The 21,439-nt window shown below is 34.3% G+C and overlaps 1 protein-coding gene across 7 annotated transcripts in view; it reads right to left on the bottom strand.

Moving 5' to 3' along the window:
* The window catches only part of LOC145664758 (uncharacterized), a 67,786-nt gene that overhangs the window by 27,298 nt on the left and 19,049 nt on the right, over window positions 1–21,439 (bottom strand). For 5 of the 7 annotated variants that reach the window (XR_014127516.1, XM_081731693.1, XM_081731696.1 and 2 more), the window contains exons 2-3: window positions 18,671–18,819; window positions 9,906–10,603 (exon numbers count right to left, since the gene is read on the bottom strand). Coding sequence is in view for 6 of the 7 variants with exons in the window: in XM_081731693.1 (XP_081587819.1) it covers window positions 9,906–10,603; window positions 18,671–18,673 (701 nt within the window). In the remaining variant the exon portion in view is untranslated. Of the gene's footprint in view, window positions 1–369; window positions 1,611–9,905; window positions 10,604–18,670; window positions 18,820–20,087; window positions 20,184–21,439 lie in introns of those variants that run through there. The other 2 variants (XM_081731694.1, XM_081731697.1) reach the window with 2 other exon arrangements.

The following is a 21,439-nucleotide window of genomic DNA, read 5'->3' as shown; positions in this document are numbered from 1 at the left end:
TAGTTTCACTTTTGTCGACCTTTGTTATGGTTGGCAGAGTCCGTTCCGACCAGTCAATCAGCTTTCAGAATCAGTTGGGATGATCGTGTTATATATAGATGCAACTTCCTCTTGTTTGTTACAGTGTTCGAAGAAGCCAATATGTTCAGTTAGCTGGTGAAACTGTCACACATTTATGATTTTAAACAAACGTTGCTTTGTTCAGTCAATTGTATTTCTAATTTATTTAAGATAGAAAAGCTAGTATGAATCAGTTAAGGAAACACAGAAAACATGTCAAGCTAAAAGCATGTAAAAACTGAATATAATTTCAGTGAAAATTAAAAAATACACAAAAGGATTTATTTAATAAAGGTGTATTATATAACTTTTTGTTAAATATATACCGCTAATGATTCTTTATATATGATAATAATTTTCAAAAACTATTTACCCTCTGTAAAAAATTATTATGTACAAAAATATCCGGTCAATACTTCCTGACCGATTAGGTTACACAAAACTGTCTCAAAATGACATTCACATTATTATTAAAATTCTTAAGCACTTAACACAAGAACATAAATACCTTCAGATCATGATAAAAGGTTTCCGTACATTCTGCTCCTTGAAATGAAAGTTAATAACTTATTTTAAAAGGAAATAAATAATATTAATTTTTATCGACTTGATTTATTTATTAAAATTAAGCCCTTAATAATCGATCTTTGTAACAATATGAATACCACATAGTGTTCAGGTGTATTGCTTAAACCTAATAAGCCTTTAAAAAAATTGTTCAAACAAGAAGTTACAAAAAATGCTAAGATTTCACTGTTGCGCAAGAATTCTCCAAACATGACCGCATGTGTGTTCGCAAATTCCACTTTTGTGCAAATCTTTTACCACATATATCACACACAATGTTATACTGTCCCGCATGAAGTTTCAAATGCGTTTGTAAATTGTATTTCCGTGCAAATTTTCGACCACAGATGTCACACACAAATAGCTGTTCACCTGTGTGAGTTGTCAAATGAGATTTGAGAGCACGATAGCTCAGAACTGCACCACAAACTTCACATTGTGCTGATTGCTTATGGATTTTTATATGACCTGGTAACATGTATTCCTTGATAAGCTTCCCACATATATTGCACGGATAACGTGTTTGACCTTCGTGCATCTTCTTTATGTGGTGCCATCTGTGATCACTTGTTCTGAATATTTTATTACATAAAGGACAAGCTTTTCCATGCGTGCGAATGTGTGTTCTAAGCTCTAATTTTGGTACTCTTATGCTACATATGTCACAACTCATTTCTATATATTCCACGAAAGATTTCTCTTTCTTATGAACATTCTTTAGATGTAAATAAATTTTCGACTTGTATTCAAATAGTTTGCCACAAATTGCACAACCCCAGTCGCGAGCATCCGGATTTGAATGTCTCTTCAAATGTTCCTTCAAATTCTCAAGTCTCGCGAAATCTTGGAAACATATTTCACATGTGCGTCGCTTTTTATTACTATTACTTGTCTTATGTCCTCGATCTGTCTTCACCCCAACAGATTTATCTTCGTTAATTGTACAAATATTGGTGAGTACAATTTTCCTCTCACCTTCAACTCTGTAAAATAAATAAATAAATAAATAATCCAGTGCAAAGAAGAAACATGGGTACATCAGCATAATTTTTCTTTTATATCAGTGATTGAAACACATTTAAGATCAACAAGTACACATTAAGGATCCGGCCTAAAGCTGGCAAAAAAGAAGAAGGTTACTGTACGTGGAAGTGATCTGAAGTTAGTAGCCCTGGAATACTCTGAAAATCTTAAGTACACTATCTAGATTTGCTGTATCCATTGCTGTCAATGTCACGGTATGTGATCGCCCGAATGTGACCACCAGCAGTGAGATGGACATATGATTCATCATCCACTGTGACAATCTTCTTCCATTTCAATCGGCCAGGTACTTTTCATGCAATTTCCTGCAGTTCGTCTTACGGTTTGGAAATGCGATGGTGCAGCAGGTGGTGTACACGGGCCTTCCGCACACACTTCAACCTGAGTCGCTTGCGAATTGTTTTGTTCACAGTTGACGGTGCGAGGTAGAATCTGTGGCTTATATCACGTCGTGCTGGGGGATTTTCTTAGCACGCCAATCAGCGGATCCCCCTTTGCACTACGGGTGTTACTTTGCTTGAAGCTGCTCTTCTGGTGATTTTCGTGGTGAATGTTTCGTAAGGGGAGTCTGTTGTGTGTCACGGGCCACAATAACTTTCGCAGCAGTCACTGCGAGTGTTAACCTATTCTCCCGACAGTTTCACAAGCGTACCTACGAAAACTTAGCACGGATACGGGCCATTACGTAATCCTCCTCATAATGGTTGATTCTCGATGCCATTTGATAACACTCATTACCAACATTCTCGCACCTACGAGGTCAGACACAACACTGATTTCACCAGCAAACCCATAAGTTTCAGCATGCTACGTCAGGTGGCAGCACCGACTCGAAAATGGTTGTATATACAGCAAACAACCTTCTTTATAAAGTAATCTCTACCTAAAATGATTCAACTGTACTGTACATATTTTTATTTTGAAATATGAACCCGATATTGAATAAATAATATAAACACATACAAAATTAACTTGTACGATTAACTTATTAAATTTTAAGGTTCCTTAATAACTTATTCCACTGTTCATCAATTTTCAGTTCTGAGTTTCAGATCATAACCCAATTGCCTTCTATTTCAATAAATCTTGCCTCTCTCCATTTCCTGATTCACTTCGTATACTCTGGCTGTTAAGAGATATATGTGACCTAGGATAACCTTTAATTAGTCGGCTTTCATTGAAAAATAATTGTGATTATTGTTCTGAATTTTTGTATCAAATTTCACTTACTTTTGTAAAGTAGTTGTGTAAATTGTGCTATTTTAAATGCTGGATTAGAAAAAAAGGGCACAAACTTCTGTGAAAACGTAGAAAAGTTTCCCTATTCTGTGTACTGCATTCTTAATTGATATTGGAATTACTCTCCAATATTTTTAGAAGTTAATGTAAATGGATGGATAGTTTATAGGAGTTACTGGAATTTTCCATTTTGCCATTTTTTCCGTTGTCATTATTTCCTACTGTCAGTCCACAGAAACATGAGAGGACAGTATATCAGAAAACCGGCGCGACGTCTGTTTGTCAACATGCGGAATAAGCTTCGTTGTCTTTGTGTGGACTATATTACAGAGCAAAAGGAAATCGATCGGTTTCCGCGTGGAGTTGCACACAATCTTAAAGAAACTTATGACCAGAATGTTTTGTAAAGTATGTGTGATAGTATTGTGTGTGTGTGTATGTAAACATATATGAATACCACAGAATTGTATGTAATATAGAATGAGATACCAAATTTCACATAAGTAAATGCCCACGTTAAGCGGGCTTGCATATCCAGAGTCCTAACTATGAAAACATTTATGCTCACTCCAACCTCAATCATTTCATGAATTCAACCTATTTTACGTGTGTAATTAGGACGTAAAATCGAACGTGATTTATTCTAAAAACACTTTTATACATTGCAAGAGCTGTGACGTCCAAATATTCACTGAGATCTCATAGTCGTATCGCAATAAACAAAAGCGAGTATGGAACAGTAAACTGCTTTCATAAAAGTCAAAAAAAGGTCTGTAAAGACATACAAAATGGTCGAGTGGTTTGGATCGATACTCTATCAATCACTTGTTTGTGTATTCAAACCTGGTAGTAAGTTGTTTCTTTTTTACGTATCTTCTTATTTTCATCCGGAGGCTGAAAACGTTTCTCTGAGTAACTCGCTGGAAACTTTTGTTTCAAATTTGATTAAAACGAAACATTCTATCAATTGCAAATCTAAAATCCATAGCTGAAAACAAAATATTGAGTACGTTCACTACTCCATTATTATCCTCTGATTTGTAACAAAAAACTATTTATAAACAGTGGTGATTTCAAAAAATTATCCTCGGGGGATTTTTAATACGAGTGGATGGCATACTCCTAAGACATTGGTAATCCAGATTGAGCACGATCAAAGATATGGTTCCGAAGGCAGAAATTTCTTAGCTTTAGAGGGGTCTCAAAATTCTCCCTCGCATCACTCCCTGAAATTATCACTGCTTGAAAGCTTTTCATAACAAGTATAACTTACACGTATTTCTCTTCTACATTTTGAAACGGTAGTATCATAACTTATATAGAATTATAATTTTTTTAAAAAACGTAAAAATTATAATACTAATCAAGTAAAAATTATGCTGAAAATTATTAATGTTGCGTGGGATTAAAACTCAAATATTTTTTTCGCATTGCACTAGAAAGTAACTCCTCTTTATATAATCCTGAATGGAAAGACATGCTTAGCTCCAATTAACTAATCAATATTTATACGAATGTCTTTTTAGTTTACTATTTTCACTATTCAAAATCATATACACTTCATTTCCAAAATCAAAATCTCAAAAATGTATATTAGACGAGTGCAGACTCGCAAATAAATTATCATTTATCATATATATTGGTCTCTACTCGAAATTCTATTTAATCGAATCGGACAGGAATACAGACAGAAACGCCGAGAACAGGTAAAAAGAGAGAGCGAAAAAAGCGTTATACTCTGCGGGGACTCGAATTAAGCTCGAATGGTGCTTTACAAGCCGAACGCCTTAGAACAGTCGGCTATGGTGACAACTAATGATTGCGGCAAAGGCTTCGGGTAGCAGTTCTTCTTACAGAACATGTATTTTCTATTGCCTAAAATTTAAGCCTAATTTACTTTGATATATCTATTAATTTGTTTTATGAACACGCTATTCGTTACTTTGACGAGTGATGTATGTTGTTGATATAGATTCTATTACACGTTCTTTCATAAATACGAGTGTTAGCCCATTTTCCCGACAGTTTCACAATGCGTACGTACGGAAACTCAGCATGGATAATGGCTATTACGTAACTCTTCCAATACCGGTTGAGTTTCGGCGCCATTTGATAACACTCATTACCAACACACACACACACCTACGAGGTCAGACACAACACTGCTTCAACCCATAGTTCCAGCATGATACGCCAAATGGCAGCACCGACTCGAAAATGGTCGGATATACAGCAAACAAGTTTCCGTACAAGTAATTTCTACGTAAAATGCTTCAGTTGTACTGTACATATTTTTATTTTGAAATATGAAAAAAAAAAAACTATGTGAATTAAAAATTTTATTTTTTTCAAGTGGTTGCTATGATTATGGAAAATTAATATTATACCATATGTTGGAAGATCCGTAATTTTGCTGAAACGAATTCCATTTACTTTATACCAATATAAATTTGTCTTTTTACAGTTTTTTCTATAACTTTTGCTATTATAATAAAATCTGCTACAATAGAAATGCCCCTAATAGCATTCTAGACTTTTAATAGTCTTACTCAAACCTTCAAAGCTAAGTCTGTAAGCTTGCACAAGTTTGCATTTACATGGTTGCAGACTTAACGAAGGCTATAGCAAACTTGCTAATTCCTCGATTGAAAACTTGTTTCAGACTTAATAATAATACATAATATACGACCAACCTTAAAACTCTTTTAAATTGACACGTCTGTGAAGCATGATTTAAAATTTACACTTGGCGAAGTCATACACAGAGAGAAATTCTAAGCCTAAGTCTAACACGCAAGCATTCTTACGCAGCCTTCATTCTTACATCTGGTCTAAGCATGCACAAGTTTATACGTCAAAGCGATCTGGACTCCAAGATTGACTTGAAATTTTACGCTTGGAAAAGCCATACACAGAGAGGGTTTCTGAGGTTAAGTCTATCAAGGGAAATTAAAGGCCAACTTAGACTTACTGTAGACGTGCTTGTTTACTGGGGTATTTCACTTCAAATAAAATATTTGGTAATTTGCTATAGAGTATTAGGTCTGCTTGTTTTAAACAAATTGAGATATCAACTATTTCCCATGTATAACTTGCTGATCCAACTTTAACGATACAAAGTTGTTACTTCTTACACATGTAACACGAGCTTGTCAGAAGTCCAGACATTGAAGTTTGCATTTTCTCCTTTCAAGTGTAAGCACGCTATATATAAGCTGTCTTCACATTTAACAAATAAGCTGTTCGTTTCAACGAATTGAGTTACTAGTCACCGGATATATTTTGAAAAGAGGGGAGGGAAACATCCTGCTCAAATCCCAGGTGCAGTGGATAAAAGGGTGAGGAGCAGGACAGATTTTAAGCCGCCATAACAAATAAACAGTTTTTTGTTTTAATCTGTGTTAACACCTGTTCTAAACTATTAACAGGTTTTGATCAATACTCTCAATCTTATTAAGAAATTTAATGTGATTCCCCATTTATTACGTAGAAAATCTTTATTTACAGCTTTTATGGATATATTTACGTAAAAGCCAAGACACATAAACATTACAGCAAAACGCATTTAAAAATTCATTACCTTTACATTCTTTAGATCATAAGTAAAATTCTTCTGACCAATTAAAATCGCATAGCAAATTGTATTTCAGCTAGAGCATCTGCAAATTCCATAATATTTTTATATACTTTCATTTACAAATACATTCTTTGTTCTACTACAATTAATCACATACATTGATCTATTATTAATGAATTATTCTGGTTCATAAGACATTTCCGTATTTCCACACGTTATTCGCTTAAATGGAGTGTAATTTTCATAAATCTTAAAATATTTTCTCTTAACCATCTCTATTTTCTATAATATTCTTAACGTATATATCCTTTAAATGATCAAATTTGCTACTATCTTTAATTTGACCTTGACGTCAACCAGTTTGAATTGCTACAATTACAAACTTATTCATATCAAATTGTGTGGTTGCGTGAAACTCAAAGTATGAATCAGTTACAGATTTTTCAACACATTGACACATGTAAAAGTAGTGTGTGATTTCATGTTCTTTCAGTAACTTCAAGTTACTCGTAATAAGATTCATGTTCCACTGTAGGTATTCGGATCTCTATACTCTTTATTTCTATTTTTCCATTATGAAACTCGCCCGCACCTGATTCTGATCCTACTCATTTATATAAAACATTATTAATGTTATTATCATTTGTAAATGTAATTCTACATCCTCTTTTCCACATTACTTCTTTATAATCGCTTAAAAAACAAGTATTAATCTTAATATAGAAAGAACACTAAATTCTTTCTTAATCCAAGTCTATTTGTTTGAAATTCTGCTCGCCTTAAGTATAATGCTTCTGGTTTGGATAATTCTAAAGTTCCACTTACAATGAAGTTATTCCAGGTAATTTCTATTTGTGAGAAAAAATACAAATTTTATCTCATGATTTGCACGAACTGTCTTCAGTTTGAGCATGTACAACTTCAAATTTGATATAACAATTTGCTCTGAGTGTAAATAAAGCAATCTCCACATCAAAAATGAAAGTCAATATCTTTGTTAGGATCATTCAAGTCACTAGTATTTCTATTTGACGAAAAACTTCGTAATTCATACCCTTCAATGCTATCTATTTATTATAGAGAAAACCTGTAAAAGCATTGCTGTTATTGCTCCACCGAAATCAATTAAATTGTCATCCTTATCTGTTATTTTTATCTCAATTCGATCTATCTTATCTCGGTATAGGAAAACAGTAAATGATAAAAAGATTTATATACAATTCTACGTTTAAACTCAGAATCCGTTGTAAATGATTCTATAACTCCTGTTTCCTTGTGCCTATATTCTTCAGTTTTAACAAACATTCCATCAGCTACATTACGACGAATATTAATGATAAAGGGTGAAGTTCTGGCAGTTTACCTCCAATATGTAGTTATTGTTTTCTAAAACCATTTCATTCTTAAAACCAAGAACCATTTCATTCTTAAAACCAAGAACTACCAATATCACCTATAATTACATTTTCACTATCTGTTCCTATTTCTACTCTGTTTTTCAAACGTCTTCTGATAGCATTCGATTTATAGATTGAGGTTCTAAATAATCGTTAAGATCTTTTAAATTATGTTGCCCTTCTGGAATAACAATTTCATTTTCAGCATATTTAAATTGATTTCTACCTTCTCCAATGTTAGGTGTTAAGTATGTACTTAAAAAATCTATCAAACCTATATTTAAATCATTAGTGCTATTATCTAATTGATACTGAAATCTCTTCCTTAATACAGAAGTATCACTAGTCAATTTAAATACTCTGTTCACTTATTATATAACAAATGAATGAGTTTGATTTGCCTAAAGATATTCGAGGAGAGAAAATAATAAAATTAATAGAAGTCATTGTACGAAAATTACAACATTTTAAAGCCGAAATTACGATTTGTTATTCACAACAAAGGAGTTTAATTACTTTATCTATATTATTATTTGCAACAACTTGTTATATTAATGCATTTATCCTTGTCACTGTTTATTCAGTTATAACATATTTAGCTACTGGAAGCGAAGTTATGGTAGGCCTATTGTCTAAACTTAATAAAAAGAAAGATAAATATAGAAGGCCTGTTAATTGTGTTGACTCATTTAAAGAACAATTAAACATGATTATAACATGAAATGGAGACATGGATAAAAAGTATATTAAAGATTTTTTCACTAGAATTAAACACTAAGTATTTTCTCTATAATAAATAATTAAAAGCACGTTAATTGGGATGCAGAAGAAATTATTAAAGAAAAATCGACTAAAAAGAGAGATGAGGAATTATTACCTAATGACATACGATGTCTTATTATAGGCTATCTGTGTGTAGAACTTTTCTCTCATGTAATTTTTTATGCGACTGGGCTGGTTAGCTAATAATTATATATACTTATATATTCCAAAAACATGAATCGACTTTAACATCAGCAACTACAACAACGTTATAAAGAGGCAGAATTAAAATTTAAAAATGAAATAGCAGCATCTTTATGCAATACTGATTTCCTTCTTCCAATTGATGAATGTAAAGATTATTCTTTTGATATGTTTGATTTTATAGAAAACCAGAACAATATTAGATTATTCTACAAGAGGAAGACAGAAACATTTACATTGTTTCTATCTTGCACAAACATATTCGAAAGTGTCAAAGCAATTAGTAAAGGTAATGTGTAATTCGTCATGATGCTAATAACCTTAAAATCTATATAATGAGCTTGTTGGGGAATATATGTCTTACGAGAATTTGCTGATAAGATAAAGACATCGATATGACAAGATAAATAACGGGAAATATATATAGAAACAAAATAAAGAACTTCATAAGCATCTAATATACATATGGTTTAAAATTTGATGGTTTATAACTAAAATTTGTGATCAACGTTTATAGGGGAGCCAGCAAGAGAAGGTTTCTGACAGCTCGCAGTGTTGCCATTACTCATGTGTCAAGGGTTTTTTCGGTGCATCTATAGTGGCAATTTAATTAATGGTGTAATACTAGAGTGACCGTGGTTGGTAACACTAGTACCAAAGTAGAAGCTGTATCGTGTGGTGTGACACGTCAGAGACCATCTTTTGTTGGCCCTGCAACGTCCAAAGATCCACCGGCGTCAATCCCACCGGGACGTTTTCCCAAGTCGAGGGGATATTGTGAAGCTATTAGAGAAAGATGTAGAGAACTCTGGTGAAGAAAAACAGCAACAACAGCCATGAGACTCGCGATGTGTTGAACACGTATCTTCCAATCAGCTAGATTCATCGTTTGAAGTTTCGTGTCAGAGAGTTTAGTTTTAGCTTACATTTATTTTACACATCCTATACAGTCTGTATTAATTTTAATAGGAATATTCAGCTCTTACTTTAAACAGCGAAAGAAAAAAAGTTCTGATATAACTTTTTTTTTTACAAGAAATATAAATATTACTTACATGCAATCCTTTGAATTCTGAGTAGCCATGTAAGGGATATTGTCTACGTTTCTGTCTCCAGGAACACTGACATTAATGGATGTCCGTTGATCAATCTCCGATGGGTTCACATTACCACCATCAGCACTGTCTGCAACTGAGCTACACGGATCTTCTAATTTCACCCTCGTCGCGGCAGAAATCTTACCAATTTTATCATCACCACCTTTCAGAGAAACATTATCTTCGTTATTCGGCGTTATATCTTGTTCCAAGCTTCTAATAATGTTCTGATCATTTTGTCCTGAAATTTCCTCTTTGATGGATTCCTTTGTTTCCAGATAATCGACAGAAGCTTGCAGTAAATTCAATACTTCATCAATTACACCAACATTCTCTTTCTCAGTAACCGGAAGATTCAATTCCTCATCTTGTTCAACAGAATCTATTTCGTTCATTTCGACTTTTATTTTGAATGCTAATTCGTTCTTTTCAGGAACAGAAGACGAACTTGTGATCGATTCACACAAGGCTGACTTCTGTTGACCAGTTAATACTTCACATGAAGCACTACCAGTTTCAGTTTTCGAAAATGGAGGGCTCGATAAATGACTAGGCAGAATAAGTCGGTTATTTCTGATAGAATTACCAATGCTTGGAGGGACATCTTTTAATAACACACCTTCTGTACGATCGCCATGGGCACTTCTATCTGTAACCTGTGAAAACACGTAAAACAGATCAATTTAGTCCTCCTCCCTTTAATATAATTAATTTTCAGGTTGAAAAGCCATTTTAGGTACTATGTTGCAAATAAGGATATAATTTAATAGTAAATTTAAAAAAAATGTAATTAACTTGTAACCGTCTGTGAAAACACACATAAACTCTGGCCAAATTGTCTAACTCCACTAAAGAATTATTCAAATTACAACAAAAAATAATTTTATCACAGCATTTGGTTTAAGAACTTTATTTTCAACTATTATTTCTTGTTTGTCACTCTCCCTATACACAATTTCAATAGTTATTCAAATAGCTATGTCTGATTCATGCCAATTGGTTGAGTACTCATGCGATTTTTACCTGCTGAATACATTAGAAACAGAATAAAATTAAAGTTAGAGCAATAACAACAAAGTACACTACGCATAAAGCAGCAGAGCAACTGAAACCTTACGAAAAGAATTGGTTGGTTAAATTTGAATTTATGTATCTTTCAGTACCGAGGCTATTACAAGATGTTGACCTAAAGCTTATCATGGAATTCGAGCGACACGATCTCCCACCGAGAATCGAAGTTGCAAAAGCCGAACACATGGATGTTGGAACTCCTAATATTAGTTCAAATTAAACTAAAGGAATCACAAATAAAGTAAGATTTATACCATCATTTTTTCATTGTTCTTTTACTTAAGAACATACAGCTAAATAGTACGTAAATTTTTGGTTGTGTTCGACCAGGAAGCAAATCAGGCATTGATCCAATTTTCACTGTCTAATATAGTCTCGGCGCTGAAATGACCATTTAATAAGTCAAACCATAAAAATTTCTCTTCTTCTTCTTTTTATTCGTGGCTAGGGTTCTAGAGAAGATTCGACAGTTCTGCAAGGAAATCTTACTGTGTATTAGGATCTCCAGTGAGTAAAATGATTATTAATATTCCTTTGCGTGAAGATGAATCAGAATTTGATGCGTTATTTGGATATCACCTCTATATCTATTGTCGAACAGGAAGGAAATGGTTTCTTAAAAATACATTTTCTACATTTTTCTTTTCTGTTACCCTCTTATATTATCTAAAGAATCCCAATATGAAAATGCTAAAAGCCAGCTCAAACCTTATAGGAAGTGTAACAGAGACAAAACAATTATTCAAAATAAAATACTCAAGTTACTCGTAAGTACTATTTGATCAAATTAATTTAACATAATTTGGGTTTCATATACATGATATATAGCCATTTCTCCACGCCTATAACCTCCACAAAATCCTACATTTACTGCAAGAGATAATTTTAATTTTGATCGCATCATTATTTTCTTAAAAATAGAAACTTGTTTTCTCAAGGTTGGTTTTTGGGGATGGAAATATAATTGCATTTATGCAGTTACTTGACAAAAGGATGGCTATAATAAGTATGGAATATGTGTTTGATGAATAGATTGGAATTCTTCCCTTATAGAACACTGCATTACTCTAGCAAAATTCTTTCCCATCAGTGATTTTAATTGTACTTGCGTTCACATTCATTCACAGGAAAAAGGTAAAAAAGGAAATGAAAATTGTATGCCAGACGAGTCACGCAAACTATTGACATCGTTTCCGCCATCATAGCAAACCATATTCGAACTACCCCACTAATATAACAGTTCTGTTTCATGTAGTTCATTCCGCCTTTTCCATTTTTCGGGTGTTCTGCAGCCAACATTCTATTTGTAGGATATATAAAGGAAAAAGTTATCTTCACTCTCTCCGACTTTCAAAAAATGAAAATGAAATGAAATCTAAGTTTTACGTCCGGTTATGCGGGTTACGCTAAAGAAGACGGTGATGATGAGAAATGAATGAAAATGGTGGAATGAATAAAGTGGGAGGAAATGGGAGAACCCCAAGAAAACCCACGACCACGTTGTGTGTCCACCCCAAAATCCACACAGGGCGAGCTGGGATCGAACCAGGGACCCCAAGCACCGGAGATGAACGCTCTACCACTGAGCAACCGCGCCCCCTCCGACTTTCAATTGCCGAGGTTCTGAGGTAAATATATTTAACTTGTTTCCCCTAGACAAACATTAATCTCATTATGGTTTAGGCAATGTTTCAAATTTTCTCATCCATGCCATACAATATTTCTAGATACGAAGATTACAATAGATGCCACTTGGCACACACATCTCTTGCCCTGGAGGCTATATAGTAGTATAGGATGAGAATTATATTTCTTTCGTTACGTCGTTTTGTTTTTACATAATTTCTTTTGTTTATTTTTTGGTAATTTTCTATGTCCTGCTTATTTTTCTTTAATTTTAATAAATATTTAATATCAATATATATCTATACTGTTATGTTCTGTTGTCTTTAGGCCTTAAAAACCTACGGTAACTTAGTTTCCTTTTTAACATTTCTCTTTCTTGGGATCATTCGAGGTGTCAATGGCTGTCGCCTAGTTTACTCCGACACCGAAGAAAAAAAAGTTTCATTACTTTCGTGTTTTTACAAAATCAGACCCTTCTCACTATTCCACAAAAGTGTTAATAAGATAATAATTTGTTTACAAATTCATATTACATGCATACTGGAATGAAAAAAATTAAAAAATGAAGCTCACAATATATATAGACATCATAAAACCATAACACCAAAATACAGCGTGGAAGATATCCACAGTACCAACTATTGTATACCTGTTGTTACTATTCGGCGGCTGAAAAGTTGTCTTGTACAGGGTATGCAATATACAATTGAACCCGGAGTTTGGGATAGTAGAACTTTTGAACCTGAAGTGATACACAAATAATGGTTATACCAAAATGAAGCCTTGTTCATGCATATATTTTTAAATTAGGAAGCAACGATTAAAGTACACTAGGAACCGCACAGTGTTCCCAGATGTAACCGAAGGTGTTTTTTTTTTTTTTTTTTTTTTTTTTTTCTGCAAAACATGTAAATTGACTCATAACTCATATGTATGGATGTTTTGTCATTAATTTTCAGTTTGTTCAGTTGGAGTAGCTTGGAAACTATGGAGCAGAAAAAAGAATTTTTCATTTCCACCGATAACTAATCGGATGAGGCCTCTGTAAGGGGGGAACTAGGGAAATCGTAGTTTTCATAAATTAACACTAAGAATTGGCAACTTTGCTGATGTTTCGGTGCATCAAAAGGTGTGTTAAGGACCTGTCTACATTATGCGATTCCTGAAAACAATGAAAAACAAACTTTGAAATTATCATGATAAAATTTTTACTTACATGCACCCGGCAACACTGCTATTCATTTCTATGGGGCTATTTAAAGCAAGAGGTATACAAGAACAATTCTCGAACTATTTAAGAACTGGAAACGAACATTCGCTGTGCCATTGAGAACATTAACACTTCTAATCTTCGTAAAGTTGCTGCCAACCTGGTGAAACGTGTGAACCAGTGTTTGAATCAAAACAGGGGACACTCCCAGCATCCGCTGTAGAGCTGGTAACTCATTTCTGATAGTACCAGTGTTTCCGGGTGCATGTAAGTAAACATTTTATCATGATAATTTCAAAGTTTGTTTTTCATTGTTTTCAGGAATTGCATAATGTAGACAGATCCTTAACACACCTTTTCATGTATTGAAACATCAGAAAGTTGCCAATTCTTAGTGTTAATTTACGAAAACTATAATTTCCCTAGTTCCCCCTTACAGAGGCCTCATCCGATTAGCTATCGGTGGAAATGAAAAATTCTTTTTTCTGCTCCATAGTTTCCAAGCTACTCCAACTAAACAAACTGAAAATTAATGACAGAACATCCATACGTATGAGTTATGAGTCAATTTACATGTTTTGCAAAAAAATTGATTTACACCTTCGGTTATATCCAGGGTTTGAAAAAACCCGTTTAAAAAAAAAGCCCAACCCACCTGGGCCCATATGGGTATTTTCGGGTATAATTGTTTTTTTTTTTCGAAATATTTCAATGTCTTTTGGGTCAAAGTGTTAAAATGTGATTTATATTTTAAGATTATCATTGTCACAACTTGCAACAATTTTGTATTCACTGCTGTTTTTTTAAATGGCCGCCATTTAGAAAGTTTACGTTGGCCGCCAAAAGGTATACAGCTAATTGAGTCTCGTGATCGTACTCTGAACATTTCAACCTAAAAGACCGTAAATTGCGCTTTGTAGCGTGGATACCTGCTATTTTGGAAAAATGACACCCATTTTGAAATTTTACGTTGGTATGCCGCCAAAATCTATACAGGAAATTAGTGTCTCGTGCTTGTACCCTGAAAATTTAAATTTAAAAGACCGAAAGTCTTGTAGTATGTATGATACAGGCAGACGAACGAACAAATGTAGATCGAATCATCGCAGCAGTCTCAGTGCAGGGCTGTAACTTGTGGGGGAAGGAGGCAGGGGGAAAGTATCCCCAAGGAAGATCCCCGACGTTCGAGGGGGCCCAGTTTAAGACAAAATTTTCTTACTCCATATCCGATACGATCATGAATTTATAAATGAAGCATCAAACAGGTTCACTACATTACATAAACAGAAGAGCACACAAAAGGTATATAACACAAAAATGAGTCATGGGCCCATCTCAGTAAAAAAAAATGTCTACTATTAGGGGCCCTAGAAATAATATTTATTCGTATGGCTTTGAAATTTGTCAATATTGTGTCCTTAATTAATTTGTCATGTATGGGACGGTCCCATGAGCGTAACTAACGGTCCCGCAGACCTTGCCGTGCGGAAGGGTCCACAGGCTTCGGGGGCCCATAAAGAGTAAGAGGGGGCCCCAAGAATTAGTAAAACAACTTTTTCTAGGAGGCCGAAATACACGTATTAATGCTTGACCCCCAGAAAAACATCTAAGACGGCAGTGCCTCAGTGACGTTCGCCAAATATGAACATCAAATACATTAATTTAAAACAAAAATATAATTCATACTTATAAAATAAATGTTTCAAAATGTGTTATACGACATAAATATTTTCCAGTAAAATAAATGGGTTTATTGTTGAAGCTCACTTCCGATGCTTTGAGCGTTCAATTACGGGAATTTCCTGAGCATTTTTTGCAAGACGGTTCTTTCCAGAAAATTAATTTAAAACAATTAACGAAGATATAATTCATATTTTATCAAGTAAATGTTTAAAATATCTTAAATGATATTAAATATCTTCCAGCGTAAAATAAATAGTTTTACTTTTGAAGTATTTAGTTCCGATGCTTTGTGCGTTCAATTGCAAGAATTTCCCTAGCACTTCTTTTGCGACTTTTTTTTTTTCTCTCCGAAAATGCAGCTTTCTTTACTTTACATCGAAATTTTCATAGTACGGAAGTTTCAATTCAGCACTTGAAATATAAGCGTTAATAGTTTTCGGAACTGAGCATTCTAAGCTTCTTACATTTGAATGATTTTTTAGGCTATTGCTTGTGTTAATTCTACAGAATGCTTATTCGAAGAGTAACAACAACTGACTGAATTAAACTGCTGTTATTGGAAAACCAAATTTTACTGAAGAATACTTGTGTTACCATCAAAGGTAATCAAAAATAATACTAATAGTTTTACGAATGCATTACATATTTACTGGTAGTACCGGCACCTATGGCCTTAAACCCGTCAAACGTATGAGAAATAACGTCCCTCGGCGTCGCCGAGTTGGTGAGCACACTATTCACGGAAAGTATTTTCTAAAATATAAAATTGCATATTTTACTTCAAATAGGCTATATGCATAATCCACACATTAATTTGTTCTATAATTATCTCAGGCTAAGGTAAGGTAATATTTTTTTATTCATTCAGTGCATTCAGAACCTTATAAAGGTCTCATGTTGAATATTGTTGTATACCTTAACGTGAAAGCACCTAATTCGCTCAAAGGAAGTCCAAAATCTGATAACATTCATTTTCAATGTGATCACCTTAATTGTACCAACAATATACTAACAAAAAGCTCAAAAACCCAGGTGGGTTTTTTCAGGTAGGTCCAACCCGAAAAATCCCACACCCGGTGGGTTTTTTCGGGCTAGGCACACTTGGGCAAACCCTGGTTACATCTGACAACACAGTGTGGTTCCTAGTGTACTTCAATCGTTGCTTCCTAGTTTAAAAATATATGCATGAACAAGGCTTCATTTTGGTATTATCATTATTTGTGTATCACTTCAGGTTCAAAAGTTCTACTATCCCAAACTCCAGGTTGCATTGTATACTGGACACCCTGTATAAATAAACTAGAAATGTATCCTCCCATATAAACTTTCTGTACATTGTCACAGACTTGTCGAAAGCGTTGTCACGACGACGACACCTCACCCCAGTAGCAATTAAAAACTAAAAATATATAGTTCACATGGTGAGGTTACACAAACAGAGTCCATATCCTACCACCGAATTTGCCCGAAAATGAATACAACAGCAGTTTTTGACGCTAAACAATATGATGATGTTCATTCGTTTCGCTTCTTCCTCGCCCTAAAAAAGAAACTCATTCGTATACAATTGAAATTCACATATCCACTGCTGACTTTCTTAAAGCCTTGAAAATCCAAGGATATATATAATTTGAATTGTTTCTAAAATAAATGAGTGATTCATTCAATGTGTTTCGACTTCTCTATCCTTTCCTTCATGTTTGACGCCATACCCGGGAGTTCAACACAGAAATCACACTGAGTGTGTGGTAACAATATATGTAAGACCAGACATTTGAAAGGACACACACTTACCTGTTTCTGTGCACTTTTTGTTAAGCGAGCGCCAAAAAGAAGTAAGCCATAAAATTTGGGACAAGACATCAAATCAGACACTGAGAGCATCTTCCTTGGAGCAACTTCGCAACAACCACATACTATTTGATTTCTCAATGCGTCTTCTGGGAAGGGTCTAAATTTACAACGATTAGCTTATTTCTTTAGCTGCAGAATATAGTCCTGAAATTGTTGACCACGTTCTTGTTTCATATTACGGAATTCGTATCTCTCTACGATGAAGTGCGACGTTTGATGGAAATGTTTTACCAAAAAATCTTTAATACTTTCATAATCCAAACTTGGTGCTTTACATGGAGCTGCAAGTTCCTTTAGAATTTTATAAATAAAACCGCCAATGAGAGATAATAATATGCATACTTTTTTGTGAGGTGGTATATCATTTGCTAGACAATATTGCTCATACCGTTCTATGTAGGTTTCGATATCGGATTCATCCGTATCTAACGGTTCCAAATATGACACCAACTTCTTTCCTGGCATCGTCTACTTTGTGGATTGTTTTACAAAAACTCGTCGCCAATTTATGAAATTCAATACGGATTCTCAAACGGTTACAATCTGATGTAATTATTTTTTATTATCAATATAACAACTCATGAATCCGTAACTTCATACGAAATCATCTTAACAACTAGGCTGGTAAGCACAAAACAATTTTGTACGCTATACATAAATATCACTGATATATAATTCCTCTCTTACACAACACCAATTAAGTCCTCCAATTCTGTTATAAGCTTTTTTACGCCTTGTACTTCCACAACTAATCAGCTACTAAACCAACACTCCGCAATACACAGCAGTATCCAAGAAGTAACAAAAGAACAGTAACAATTCTTCAAATGTTTTTAAACAATTGACAATTGAACTAAATGGCGTTAACAACTTGGCCTTGTTCGTCAACTCTACAACTTAGCATCAACAACTTGGCCTTTCACACAAACCCTACAACAATATCAAGCACAGTAATTTCATGCTACTGCCAAGTCTCTCATGGACAGAAATATCAAGACTTGCAGGATTCATCTTACAGTAACTAATATTAAATATAGTACATCATTCCCTATTCGTATTCAAGAATAAATTTGTACTATTGTTTCAAAAGTACATTTTTCTTGAGTCTTGTAAATTTGTGATTACACAGTAGATCAGCACCTCCCTACAATATTGTTTTTTATGAGGCATAATACTTATCTTGTGTGTACTCCTAAAATATCACCCCCAACCCTTCCAACAAAAAAAGGTAATGGATTACTGAGATTCTAACATACTTACTCTTTCCGAGTATACCTACCATGTTTGCTCGAGTACGTGGTGTTTCTTCAAGAGTTCTTTTACCCTTTTCAAAGTAACATCGCACCTCTCACGAAAAACAGGAAAATTCTCTAACGGTTTAAGGCAGTCTTTACAAAGAACACTAAGCAATGGACACTTTTTCGACACCTGTCAAGTATAAAATACATTCAACATATTACATTCTCCTCAATATACTATACTTCTAGATACAAGCTACTAGTGGCTAATTGATAATATGTTACAGAAAAGTAACATGGTCATTATGAAATTCATGATTACTCCCTTTTCCTGACAATTACTTTACTACTGAATCTGTGCTGCTAGCGCTTTTTAACAACTACAAATGTAAACAACAGTAATGCTAACAATTAAATTGTAATTAGTCTACATACTTCTTATGTTTTGTTTTATTAACTACCTTACGCATATATTCCAGTTAAGACAAATAAAATTAACGGTTTAGAAAGTTATTGATAAAACACATTAAACATACCGTCACCAGCACAAATGGACAGTATACACTCTATAGGTTCTTTTGCGGATAACTTTCAAACAAGTTGACGTCAGTGCTGTTCCATATCGTTCTTATACTTCAGCTCTTGTCTCTCTCACGTGATTCAGAGGAATTAGTAGCTCTATTTTCTCTTTTTTTTTCAATTTAACAAAAATTGAAGCTTCATGTACTTCATTTCTGTGTTGAGATCAAGGATATTCTTGGTGATTTTCGATGTGTTGATAGCATTTCATACTCTTCTTTAAATTAGTTTAATGAACTATACACCATTACAACTCACCTCTGTCCGGTGATTTATAGTCCGCGTCACCCGAATTGCCGTAGACATCAGGAAATAAGCTCGCAGTGCGCTGTTACTAAACCTGCAGGGATGAATCTAATCATTCATAATTAATTTTGTTCGTATTTGTAGACAATTATGAATGATTAGATTCCTCCCTGAAGATTTAGTAACAGCATACTGCGAGCTTATTGGCTGATGCCACACGTCAATTCGGGTGACGCGGACTATAGTGGCTAGCTAGCTAGCACGACTTTGGTGCATGTTGTCCTGGGTCCGATTTGAAGTGGGAAAGCATTGACATTCGAACCCATTATGACGATTCGGATTCCATATTAAGCAATAGATTAATGTATCATATAGCATCGATACTAAAAGGAAACAATAAACTTGAATAAACAAATAAACCAATTATCAATCTGTTTTCGTAGCTCCTTTCTAGTATAATTAAGTTCTCAGCATTCAAGTTTTGTATAAAAATTGGGAAGTAATTATGCCCTCTTTAAACAACATGAAAGTTCCTCCTTGAGGGGGGCGGCAGGGAAGTGAGGGTGTAAATTTGAAGTACTAGGTACAGTTTGGATTTAAAAAACTCTGACTGTCATACTCCTGCAAAGTTACCTTTCGTTTGAAATGAAATTTCAACTGGCAAAGAACAGTAGTTTCATCCTTCTTAGCTTTCCGAACATATGTGGATTGCCCTTTTTTTTTTTAAAATAATATTACACATCTGAAAAGACTATGTATTGCACATCTTTGTCTTCGCTAGATGAACTTTGTCCTTTGAAGCAAACTAGAAAATACCATTATAGAAATGATTAATAAAATAACTTGTTCCGGTGGTGGTCTAGAAAAATGGACAAACGTAATACTAAGTACATACATCTCAAAATTAGCTACGATGTAGGCGAAAATATTAGATGGCAGAGTGAGTTATTTCTTATTTAATCATAGTGTAACCGCTCAGTGTTCGGGTCGCTGTTCGGGCTGCCTACTTTCTTTTATGTTTTTATCTATTGCCCGTATTTCAGCACGACATTCTCCGTTAGATTCAGTTTTTACTTTCATATTATAAATTATGAGTTTCGCTTCTTCGTACACCATCTGAATGTTTTTCCTTGCCTTTCTACGCGTTCGGAAATTTCCTCAACACGGTCATGCATCTCATCTAATTTATCGACTGTATCTATATGAAAACTAACGCAGCATTCCGTATTAGCCTGACACACATCTCGGGCTGATTCCAACTGACCCTGGAGAGACTGTATGCATTCGTGCAAACCTCCTAAACGATTCTGGATTTTACAAACTTTTGTTTCTATATGTTCTACACAATGGCATGTTTCTTTAATTTGTTGCTTAACTTCGACGCTGGTCTGTGTGGCGAGTTCGATTCCATGTTTCGTACTATGACTACCTTCGTGAAGCTTGTCATGAAGTGTTATGCCATCGTATTTTGTTCGAGGATTTCGTTCCTACGTTTACTTGCGGCTTCTACAGTCCTGATACTCTCCTTTAATCTTTCGTTATTTTCGCGACATTCTTTTTGCACGGAATCTAACTTCTGACCTAATTCACTCTTTAACACAACAAAATTCTTTTTATTCTCAGCGCGATCCTCTTTAAATTGAGCAAAATTCTCTTTGTTTTTAGCGCGATTCTCTTTATTGTCTCATTAATTCTTCGAAAAGTGAATTCATCCTAGTTATCATATCTACTTCCTAGTGTTCCATTTTGCACAAATATAAAACTTAAAACGTATGATTACAATAAAATAAACTATCACGAAAGAATATGATTAAAATCACCTGAAAGAGATTTGTTTTTCAAATTCCTGGTACTAAGCTGAAAGAGAAATGGTATATTAAAATATTGATCTTATAAGTATTCGAGCACCAACGGTCTCGATTCGGGTTCCTGTTCGGGCGCCATTTATTTTTTAACCGCTCAGTGTTCCGGTCGCTGTTCGGGCT

Source organism: Thermobia domestica, chromosome 11 (assembly GCF_964235325.1).
Source record: "Thermobia domestica chromosome 11, izTheDome1.hap1.1, whole genome shotgun sequence".
Lineage (NCBI taxonomy): Eukaryota > Metazoa > Arthropoda > Insecta > Zygentoma > Lepismatidae > Thermobia > Thermobia domestica.
The sequence above is the reverse complement of the archived record's forward strand: the minus strand, read 5'-3'. Positions and strand labels throughout refer to the sequence as shown.